Source organism: Cryptotermes secundus, unplaced genomic scaffold, assembly GCF_002891405.2.
Source record: "Cryptotermes secundus unplaced genomic scaffold, Csec_1.0 scaffold791, whole genome shotgun sequence".
Taxonomy (NCBI): domain Eukaryota; kingdom Metazoa; phylum Arthropoda; class Insecta; order Blattodea; family Kalotermitidae; genus Cryptotermes; species Cryptotermes secundus.
In genome coordinates this window covers 72,972-85,251 of record NW_019734323.1, presented here as the reverse complement: position 1 = coordinate 85,251, position 12,280 = coordinate 72,972, and the positions used below count along the sequence as shown (strand labels likewise).

The window sequence follows — 12,280 nt, the reverse complement described above, 5'->3', positions numbered from 1 at the left end:
GAGCTGGCATGGTAATTGTCAAGTGATTTGATGGCTGCCTGACTGAGAGAACAAAATTTTTCTGATTTTTTTTTAGCCCCCATCTTTAGTCTCATCTGCACATGTCTTGATAATAATAATTGTGCCTGGAACACCATGGTGTATTGTCCAAGGCTGAAATTAACTTCTTTCTTGTAATCTGGGTAAGTTATTTGCAATCTGTACTGCCTTTTGGTTCGTCTCAGTGATGCAGTTGATTGAAGGAATGTGTCTCTCTTCTGCATGATCTGCCAGAAGAATATCAGGAAAGTCTGACACACCACATATTTCGATCCACCATTGCAGCCAACTAACTGCTGAATTGTGTTTGGTCAGAATGTAACCATAAACCCTCTTCTTTATCTTCAGGGAACAGTGAGAGTACCTGCTCCTTGTCAGTATGCCCACAAATTGGCATATCTGGTGGGCCAGGCCATTCACAAGACTCCAAGCTCGAAGCTAGATCAGCTCCTCTATTTCCTGTAGCACACAGGACACAGGTCTTCACTCAGGACATGTTCAAAAGTAGCTGATTAATTTCTGTAAAGTTTTGCATTAACCATTTAAGTGTGAATTGAAGTTATATGTTAGTAAGGAAATTTGTTGACAAAATACAACTAATCTCCACTTTGTATTTCATACCATTGTGTTAAGATGTTATTTGTTTCATTTCATTGCATTGAGGTATTTATTCTTCATTTTGTTGTATTTATGTATTTATTTTTCATTTCATTACATTGACTTATTTATTTCATTCCACTGTGCTGTGTTATTAGCTGTGTATCATATAATGAGCCAAGCTCAGTTGTTTTGACCTCATTAAGTGATATTTTTGAGGAATTTTGTCAGGCTGTGGACATCTGTCACTTTTAAACCTAATCTCTTCAGTTTTGTCAGATGTCATCTTCTGTTGCGAGAGGTCAATTCCTTGTTGCCATAACTCCAGGGACTGAAATAGTTCTGTCTTCTTTTTGTGCCCTAATTGTTTTAAGTTCATTCCAAACATTGTACCCTTACCTTATTATACTTTAGGTGGTTGTTTAGTAGCGAAATAAACTTTATGTCTAATGACACTGACTAATGTCACCAGCTTTTCACAGCTAAAAATGTTTGTACAACTTGAAAAACAAATTCATTAATTGCTTGCTTTGTAGTACTGCATTCCTGAAAGATGTTCATTCCTATCTGTTATCTTTCCGCAGTTATTTCCATAAAGTATCTGTCCAGTATCCAGTATTAGAATTCTGAACATGTATTATAATCTTTATTTAGGGAATAAACACATGAATATTAGTTGAATTACTTAATTGAAGAAAAAGCAAATGACAGCCATCAATGAACCAAGAAAAGATGGTGATATTTTCTGTACAGCCAGCCCTAATTTTTGAAGAGAGAATGAAAGTGGGACCAATTTTGTGTTAACTGCTTAGAGAATATTAATAATAAAATGGGTTCCTTGCATGCTGTCTAATCATATTCCATGTCTAATGTAGTTGCTGTAAGCATAGTTGTTCCACTTCTATTGAGATACTTCATTTGTTTCATTAATTTTTAATTGAAAGTTTTTTTAATGTTTTCTGAAGTTTGCTGATATTTGGATGTGTGTACAATGGCCATAGGGTATGTTAAAAGTGTTTGAATGTAAGACATATTGTATTTGCTGTGGAACTTTGCACTATCAAATGTATGCAATTAAAGAACACTATTCCCTCATGGAAGATGTAAAAATGTAAAAGCCTTCTTCTCTGCAGCCAGATTTGATTAGCTTCATATTCTTGTAATAAAGGTCTTTCTCCTTATTTATGGTGACTAACAGTTAAGTATATTCTTCTATATAAATAAAAATGTAAATGTTGGTTTGTTACCCCTCGAAGATCTCCGAAAGTTCTTCACCGACTGCTTCGAAATTTTGACAGGTATTCGAATGCGCGCGTTTTTATATACCCATTATATACATGTCACACCTGTGACAGGTAAAAAAACATGCGTCTTTTGAAAAACAGAATTGAAATTTGGAATTCAGAAGAGTCACCCCAATGGAAACGGTAGAACCGACCCTTGCATAGGAAGTAACAATAGCGATACTGTATCGAATCTCCATGGTTACGACGAATACATGGAGCGTTCCCACAGAGACAGTGCAATAACAATGGGTCGTTGCATAGGAATCACAGAATCAACAAAGCAGAACATGGCTGAAGATATTTTCCGTCGAATACGCAAGGAAAATTCCAATATGAACATGGATTTCACAGCAGAAATCTGCAACGAAGCGTTGATAATGATTGAAGATTTGTGCTTAGAAATCGCGAGCAAAGTTCTCAATCAACTGGGAATGCCATCACCGAATCGATCTGCTGCTGCTTCGTTCAATGTAGAATTGCGTCGCGAACAAAATTACAACACGGGTGATCTTTTGTCATATGTGCAATCAAATATTCCTAGGCTAACGCTTGAGCAAAAAGGCATTTACGATCAAATAATGCAAACGGTCAATAACAGGGTTGCAGAATTCTTCTTCTTAGATGCGCCTAATTAGATTGATTCTGGCAGCAAACGCGCGTTTTTATATACCTATTATATAGATGTCACACTTGTGACAGGTAAAAACATGTGTCTTTTGAAAAACGTCGCCATCTGTTTTAACGTGTTTGGAATTCAGAAGAGTCGCTTCTATGGAAACGCTAGAACATACCGTTGCACAGGAATTGCAAAAAAAAAAAAAAACGTTTCCCCGGAGATGAGAGGATAAGAGGTTCCGTTGCATAACAATGGATGAAACCAAACACTTCTACAAGGTGTTCTGTGCTAGCATTTCCTAAGCAACAGATGAAACAGACCGTTGCATAGGAATTGCCGAAACAACAAACGCGTTTCCCCGGAGATGAGAGGATAGGAGGTTCCGTTGCATAACAACAGATGAAACCAAATACTTCTACAAGGTGTTCTGTGCTAGCATTTCCTAAGCAACAGATGAAACTAACTCTTCGATAAGGTATTCCCTATCCCATCCGAACGCTGGCTATATGTATAAGAGAGTGTAGCTCCGGCGACTGTTCAGTATCACGAGGTCACAAGTATCACAAGAGATTCCGAGTGAAATCACAGCAGAGATCCTGAGTTTGCACTCAGGGTTTTGGACCCGGCTCTGGCAGCGTTTCCTCGGTGACAGACAACAGAAGGCTCATTGTATAGCGTCCACCGAGGTATAATTAGTCCAGCTTGGACAAGAAGCAGTCAGTCTCGGGCCAGATGCCGAGGGATACAGAGGAGAGTCTGGAAGTAACCGCCGAAGGAGTCAGTCTTGGGATAGCTACCGCCGAATATAAACAGTTTCGATTTATTTTCATTTTGATTTAATTATTTCATGTGACATTGTGTTGGAATTGGGCTGTCACACCTGTGACAGGTAAAAACATGCGTCTTTTGAAAAACATCGCCATCTGTTGTAACGTGTTTCGAATTCAGAAGAGTCACTTCTATGGAAATGCTAGAACAGACCGTTGCGTAGGAGGTAACAATAGCGATACTGTTTTCCCAACAGTGAGCCGTTGTGTCGAGAACATCGAATCTCCACGGTTACGACGAATACACGGAGCGTTCCCACAGAGACAATGCAATAACAATGGATCTACAGGAAGCCGCTGCCAGAGACAGTCGAGATCCAGCCACGACAACATAGGCAGCAAAGCATTGGGCCAGGAGTTAAGCGAAATGGAATTAGTTCTGATACTGCAAGTGGCAATTCTTGCAAAGCGTATAAGTCTAAAAGCGAAGAACAATAAATACTCGCGTGACGTGCCCAAACACGTTACATCTATATAAATATAAATTGGATTTGGGTGTTGGAATTGGGCTGTGTCGTTTACCATACCTTTCATTTCGTGAGTATAGGTTATGTTTCATTGTTTTTCATTTCGTTTTCTTAACTGTTCTCCTTATTTTTTGGTGCAATTGGCGGTGGGATTAAGCTGTGTTGATTGATCTGCGTTTGATTTGAAATATTTTGTCGGTATTTTTAAGTTTTTTGTTTCTTCTTTGTTTTCCAGTTCGTGTTCTTTCCTTTTTAATGTTTTCAATTTCATATGTTTTTGTTATAACTTTCTTTCTTCTTCTTCAGTGCAATCGTTCTGCTTTAGTTCATCCAAATAATGCCTCGCAGAGAAACAAGCTTAGATCGTCGTACTCGCAGAGCAGAAGCAATGCATCGAGTAATTTCAAATCAAACTGGGGAAGAACAGGCAGACTGAGCCACAGCAAGGCGTGGCCGGGCACAGCTAGTATATACATAAGAAAATAATGTAATGGTGAGGTGAGAGATCTGAAATTATGAAATTCCTGGTGATCAGTACAAGAGTTGAGCATTAATGCCCTGCTGGAATGAGCAAACAGTTTTCTGTTGTCAGTTTATGAAGTGTTATATATTATATAAAGGACTGTGTACAATTCACTATTTATGGGTGTTAAATGTCGGCCTTTAGATATCAGTAGATAACACTTAATGTTAACTGGAAGGAAGTTCTAAAAATACTGGTATTTTGACAGTGTTCTTAGGTGGACTACGCGAAAACATAATAGTTATGTATATATTTGAAACTGGAAATCATAATTTGCATATTACAGTGCATACATAAAATATTCCATTTAAAAATTATAATAAAATTTGTGGTTGATTCCCACTGTAAAAATGGGCTGCTACACAATGTTAAATGTTGAGGAAGGGTTTTTTGGTTTAGTTCAAAATTTTCAAGGAGGCTGGCCTCATCGCCACTAGCACCGGTTAGCCCACTACTGCAAGACCTTCACCTGGCATCCCATAAGCAAGCCAACTAGCAGTCACTGGGCTGCTACAAGGAAGAATGCTGACACTAGTGCTAGGTACCCGGCTGCTACGAGAGTTTTGCCCAGCTTCCAATAATAGCCCTGTTCAGGGACAGCAATACCACCATCACTCGCTTAGGTTAGTCCTCTACAAAAAGAGTTTTTACCATTTCACATGGTTGTCTCCTCAAGCATCGAGATCCCACAAGTATAAATTTAAAACACGCTGAAGAACATTACGAAACTAAAAATATTTTATCACAACTATTTGGCATTAGAAAGGGAAACTAATACAAATGCATTTCTACATTGTTAGCACACAAAGCAATAATGGAAATATGTAATTGTATGACCATATTTACATAAGACATAATCTAATTTCTTCACAACACATACAGGAGTTTTACATCTAAAGTCAGCAAACATATATCACAAATTTAAAGATTAAACCTTTACTAAACATTTTAAAAAGTATTGTAATATGTAGGACTACATAATATTTTAATGTGCGTTGCATGTATGCATGCAGACATAATGTTTCTTATGCCATTTATCCTGGACACGCTGGCAGAAGCCACAGAGAATCTGTCAGGAAAGTTGGAAACCCAGCCAAGGCATATACTTGATAATTGTTAGAATATTACTGCTAAATGGATGAGTTCACTCTAGTGATTTGAATGGCATCATTTCTGTAAGTAAGGAGGTTGGTTAAGAAGTAAACATGTTGCTGTCTCATCACCAGAATACAGGGCAGAATTATGACATAAAGATAGCTACCAGATGTTTTAAAAATATGGCACAGTTCAGATATTTGGGAATGACCATAACAAATGAAAACCTGATTCAGGAGGAAATTAAGAGGAGACTGAATCTGGGTAATGCTTGCTACCATTCAGTTCAGAACCTTTTGTCTTCTCATCTGCTGTCTAAAAACATGTAAATTAGAATATACAAAACTATAATTTTTCCTGTGGTTCTGTATGGGTGTGAAACTTGGTCTCTCACATTAAGGGAGGTACATAAACTGAGGAGGAGCCAGGATAGCGTAATCAGAATGACCGAGGGGTCAAAGTTCAAGTTGTAGGGAGAAAAATCAAATTAAAATGGCTCATAAACAGAACAGAGTAGTATGGACTGTATTAATATGGCTGAGAACTGAGCCCAGTAGTGGGCTCTTGTGAACATGACGTTTTACATTTCACAAAATAATATCCTCATCAAATTTCCATGTTTTTGCAAGTAGTGTTCCGATAATGACAGTCTCGTGCACCCCAGAAGTTCGCACAGTACTTCCTAGAAGATAGATGGAGCTATTAGCAAGTTCGAAGGTTTGTTGTCTTCTGGTGGCATAATATTCATACAATGTTTCATCATATCTATTGATTTGTTAAAACACTGTTAAACTATGGACACATGGAAGGGATACCACAATGTTATCTCTCATAAGATAAGTAAGGTCAACAATACTTATTATGCTTTATAATATCCATTGTGTAATGACCTCGTGAAGGATGCATGTACCACAGAACTCGTTAATTTCATTAAGAAAGATGGGATCATTGCCGATTTCAAGATTCCTAGAGTGATATGGAATGAGTGTAGAAATTTTCTTTGTTATAGGCAAGTCCAATGGTTTGGTCACTGTCGGATGCTTAAGGCTATGGCCTGGTACGTGACATGACCCAGCATAATTCGGTAAATGGTTACCAGCATCTCTATCATCCACCGTTAAGATGGAGGCAGTATGTCCCACCAAAAACATTGCTACCCACCTACCAAACTGGTACCAAAATACCCAGCGTCATATTTCAGAACAGCATTATCTTACTGCTCACCAGAACTTAGAACCACAGACCTCGTACAGATTAGATATTTATTGGATGATCGATTGTGTTAAGGCCCTGTTCCAACACTTGCCTTGGTGAACCAACAGAAAAAACAAGATGTCTCTGAGAGGATACTTCATTTCTTGCTGCAAGTCTGACTACCCACCTCCTGAATGTCAGTCGAAGGCGCTATCGCCCTGCTGACCAGCGCATTTCTAGTCAAAAAACTCATAAACCATATTTGGAGAAGTTCTGATGGTTCTTAACACCTGAGAAACTGCATATATTCATGACTCAGATGGGATCTGAAACCACAACCTTGTGTACTAAAACCAAAATAATCCTCTTGACTCCATTGTACTTCACCAGCTAATGTAATTTAAGAGCACCGATCTAGACATTTCCAACTGTAATAATTTAGAAGAAACTGTGTTGAACTGCACTATTGCATTTCTAATGACCTACACACTGTTCTATGCGTTTCTGTTTAAGCTCCATAATCATGATTTGCAACATGGAAACTGGTTGTATTGTGTAGTGCCTGTCTAATCCAGGCAAAATGGTTTATGAAACGTTATAAGTGGTTTCTTGTTGAAGCTTCTGCCCAAATGAAGGAAAGCCACAAGCTGTCTGTGTGTATGAGCAGCTTAAACCACAAAGTCAAAACTCTCATGTACACCATATCTCCTTTACGGTAGTACAGTACTTCTATGGTTTGGAATAAAACCGCAGAAAGATGAGAAGTCCAGTAATGGCTACAGACCTACTGTCCTCTTAGAATTCCCATGACTGTCTCCTCACAGCTGAATTGCCACATGTGCCTTCAAAGATGATGAATCACATGTCAATCTTGAAGCGATTTACACCCACTGTAGCTGTGTCTCTAAGTGTCCATATACGAAGTCTGTGGTTCAGATCCCTTTCAAAACTTACAGCCTATTAGCCACAGCAGACAACACTAGCCTTTTATTCCAGCAGCTCAATCAGGCTCCTTGTCAGTATATATTTTCCTGCAGCCACACATACTGCATGCACCTTCTAGAACTTCGATTAACTTCCACATGTTACACTCATCATCTCCAAATCTGGCACCTTCCTCTACCTGCCTTACCATCTGGAATTGCTGCACAGTGCATACACGTCGATCCATATATTCATTGTGCAGAAGTGCAAATGTTATACTGTAACCAAGTAACAATTCCATTCATAAAATGCATATAATTATCATACTCACTACTGACTTCTGAAGACGTGAATTTAAATTCTTCTATCCACTCAGTGTTCTTGGGTACCCCATCACTTGTGATTCCAGGCTGGGGGAAGAGATTTTTCTACTTCACAGCATACATATTGAGTATGTGGCCTATCCAACCTATCCAAAGAGTACTGGAGGATTTTACCAGGCGGTAAAGCAGTCAGGATGTAGAGGTGACTGCTCACTTTCATCTAGAGTTGGGGTCAATAATGGTGGGGCTATACATTCACTCCCTTCATGTCTTCACAGCATAGCACTTAATCAATTAAGCAAATGGAAAATGTTACCTTTACACTTAACTTACTTGGAAATAGACTGTCATTCGACCCCATATGTAAAGCCAAAAGAAACATGCTTCTGTGGCCCTCGTTAGCTATGTTAGTTATAAAAGGGAACAACATGATGTGCAAACAATTGTAAACCATCTCTGACAAATGGTCACAAATTGCACATCCTGTTTCCTCATGGTTTAGTGTCTATGTGCCAGAAAGTATGTTAGCTGATATAATTTTGCTCTCCAGGAAGTGTGACCGAATATTTTTTAATCCTCTACTGAATACACAGGCTTATGACCACTGTACTCTGCAGCAGTATCCCAATTTTCCATTATGCCCATTTATTCACAATTAAAAACATTCAGCATGACATATACAAACCCATATCACACAGCCTTCATCACCTTCCAAGTCAACAATGTAAGATAACAAGCATACAACAAGTGAGTAATCTGATGAGCAGATTTGCATAATGGTTGTGCTCTAGACTCCTATACAGTAGGTGATCAATTAGATTATCGGCTGGGACACCGACTATCACAACTGCCTTTTTTGGGGCATTCCTTAGTCACTGCAGGCAATTGCCAGGCAGGTCTTCCATTATGCTACAACTGTTTCACTTCAGATCATTCCTAGTTCATCACTTATCAGCCATTATTTCATCCAGCGCTATGTAGTCTAGATCGTCTAGATATAGTCTTCAAATAACCTTTAAAAAAGCCGCTCATGCACACACACCTGCAGGCTTGCAGGATACCAATTCAGAACTCTGACCGTTTACCAACAAAACTAAAGCCCCTAAAGCCTATCTCTTCTTCTCCTTCTGTTGAATGGGTCCCCTGATCTGCTGAGGTAGATTTGATGCTAAGAGTTTCCCCTTTTGCATCTGCTGCTCCTCTCTGGTCATCTGAGGGCATGGGTGTTACATCTCTCAAGACCCTCAAGACGTAGAATGCCTGAGGATGAACTCCCAACTAAATGGATGGAACATTGAATTTGTAAATAATGCTAAATATCTCGATGCCATCTTCAATAGGATGACGTGGAGACATCGAGACAACCGCAGCTAAGGCCTTGGGCACGTGCATTAGGACCTACTCAACATTCAAAATAAGCATTTGAGCCTTAATATAGTAATCATGTACAGAGCACTAATTAGATCAATAATGACTTATGTGTGTCCCAAATGGGTGTTTTAGGGGGACACTCATTTAATGAAATTGCAGAGACTGCAGGACAGAATTCTCCGCGCTCCTGTCAACCTTGACAGACGCATACAGCTCCGCGATTTGCACTTGGCGTTCCTGGGTCTTGTACTCGGAAGTTCCATGTGACAATAATACCGTTTTGTTTGAAATTATCGAGTGATTATGAGAGAGAATAGTAGCTAACCACTTCACCAGTGTGTCTATAAAAGAAATACACGACTCAGTTGTCATGATTAGTGGTCTGTTTAGTGCCTTTCACCCGTGACGTACGTAAATAGTTATCCTCATTGATGAGGTTCCCGTCGTTGCCGTCATCCACTATCGACCGTTATCGACTGCTTATCGCGCTGCCAACATTGGCATCGGAATGTTAACAATTAATCGCAAAGTTCTCGTCGTTCGGAGCGTTCGGAGGTGGCAAGTGAAAGATTTGGTAGGCTTGTAACTTGCAAGTTTAATTTAATACGCTGCATGTACTTTAGGAAATTATTACGATAATTGAAGGACAATCTATTTATAGAAATTTTTGTATTATTTCGCTGTTGCTATTTGTAATTGGGATTGGTCTTAAACTTCCCAGCAACGTTTTTGAATGTTGTTTGTAATATATTGCACATTTTTAGAGTTTATGCTCTTATATTTGCCTATTATATTGTCAAGTCCGACTTATTAAGGAAGTCGTGAGAGCTAATTGTTTAGAGCGACCTAAAAGATTCGCAGTATATACGTATTTGTAGTGAATACGCTTTTGGGACGTATTTGTAGATTGGGTGTACTGTTTCCATAGTGTAACGCCGCGTAGGCTTGTAATCTGTTGCCGACGTTTTTGTAGTGGCAGATTTTTTCAAAATGGGTGAGGCATCGCCCTTCTAAACTAAGTAAGTATAATTCAGACTATAATTCTCCTATAAGGCAGTAGGTGTTACAGTCCTCTCCTCTGAGAACCCAAAATCGCACATAAGCATGTTTCCATACAGACTTGGGCAGCTATTCCCAGTTAGATACTGGTGCACTTATTAGAAATAAGATGCTGTATCACTAGGATTGTTGTAAGTGAATTTCTTTGCAGCCCACAAAACATGTGCGAGGAACGAGTTGTATGTTTGCAAAGCATTCTACGCTGTCTTGCAAATAGAGTTCCAAGAATTATACTACAGAGGGCCGAAGAAGTGTATCCTTCTGTGAGAGAGATCATGGTGAGTGTTTTATGTTTGTGTGCACAGAAAGAGTGTTATTGGCATCATCTGTCAATTCTCATGGCTGAAGAAACTAAATATTTTATGACAAGTTGTGTTAATTTTCATAATCCTTCTGGTGACATTTTTTATACATGGTTGTACACATGATAACAGTTTTGGTATACTGTGTGATCATTTCAGCAAGATTGATATGGGTTGGCAAGATAGCACGTGTGAGAATGAGAAATGCGTGAAAAGATTTGCACAGAATACCTGAAAGAAAGAGACCAATTTTCAGACTATGTGCACATGGAAAGATACTATTAAGACAGATTTTGATGATATAAATTTGGGGTGTTTAGATTGGCTTTGTTTGGCTAAGGATACAGACCCATGATGGGTATGTGTGAACACAGTAATGAAATTTTAGTCCATGATTTATTTAATCCGTCTTGCAGTGCATACACTCATTTATCTCCTTCTTTCCCTCGCACTACATGTTTCGGCATAATAATGCCATCTTCAGGTGCTTACTTGTCCACGTCAAACCAGTTCATTGCATGCCATGTTCACACATTAAAATAACTAAAATATGTATCTATCATATACATTGTCAAACGTTAAAAAAAAAAAAAAATTAGGTTCATAAAAACCAAATGTTTTTTGTACTGCTGTAGCGACCATTTGTTTCACAGGAACATGCCATGAACTTAATATGTTGTAATGTTTCTGAAAGGTGTACAGAAGAAATCTGTACAGAACAGCACTTATGATTTAGATGTAATGAGAAACAGCCATAGCAATGAGAGCACATACTGCTTCATGTAATGGGGTTGTACAACCATGATTGATAAAGATATGATTTTTTACAGAACTCTACAATTATAAAGAAAGAATTACGGGGTCCCTTTGGTGAGACATATCCAGCCTATTGTGATGCAGATCAGGCCAGGAATATAAAAGCTGAAATTATCTCAGACACAGAAGAAGAAGAAGAAGAAGAAGAGAATCCAATGCCAGTAACATTTATAGAAGTAAAGGCAGAACCTGAGGTGAGCTGTATGTCTCTTGATTTGTACTGTTAGGCAGGTATCACAAATATGCAGAAAGCTTTGCTTTGGTACTACATCAGAGGGTTCCCAGGATCTGTGTGGAAGATTGTCATTTATTTCTGACTTCATTGCTATCAATATCTATGTGATAAAAGAGTTGTCATTATGTTGAGGATGTGTGACAGGTTAAATGATGATTCTGTTAAGGTTTATAACAGTGGTTGACAGATTATACAGATAGACTGGATATTGACCATTGCCCAAAGTACATTTAATGTACCAGACAGACATTAGATACAAAGAACATGTAAGAGGTACAAAAAGCAATAGAAATCAGCATTGGCAGCACAACCCAAAAACTATAGACACCAGTATGGTCAAATGGAATATGTTGTCATGTGTATCCTGGTAACACAATAAATTATGGGTACCAGATTTAATAATTTGATTTATTGGATAATTTCACACATTTTAAGTGAACCATGGAACTTCATTTCCTTCATTTTCTACTTGTGTTTGGTCATCTTCGGGGTTTTGTTCTTGCGGAATCAGTCTCATCTTGAGGGTCGAGGTAGAAACTTGACAATTCTGGAAGAATCTCTTTAAGCTGATATCGTTTCTCACACTCTTTCTTGTTTATAATTTCT

General features: G+C 38.5%; 2 protein-coding genes across 7 annotated transcripts in view; both read left to right on the top strand.

The window, feature by feature from the left end:
* LOC111868661 (piwi-like protein Siwi) overlaps window positions 1–1,817 on the top strand; it is a 67,582-nt gene extending 65,765 nt beyond the window's left edge. For all 4 annotated transcript variants that reach the window (XM_023859526.2, XM_023859527.2, XM_023859525.2 and 1 more), the window contains one exon: window positions 388–1,817. In XM_023859526.2, the coding sequence (XP_023715294.1) occupies window positions 388–504 (117 nt within the window). In that variant the 3' untranslated portion in view covers window positions 505–1,817. The remainder of the gene's footprint in view (window positions 1–387) is intronic.
* Window positions 1,818–9,768: 7,951 nt separating this feature from the next.
* LOC111868656 (gastrula zinc finger protein xLCGF3.1) overlaps window positions 9,769–12,280 on the top strand; it is a 29,511-nt gene continuing 26,999 nt past the window's right edge. For 2 of the 3 annotated variants that reach the window (XM_023859516.1, XM_023859519.1), the window contains exons 1-3: window positions 9,848–10,281; window positions 10,473–10,599; window positions 11,454–11,633. In XM_023859516.1, coding sequence (XP_023715284.1) covers window positions 10,483–10,599; window positions 11,454–11,633 — 297 coding nt within the window. In that variant the 5' untranslated portion in view covers window positions 9,848–10,281; window positions 10,473–10,482. The other variant, XM_023859517.2, reaches the window with a different exon arrangement.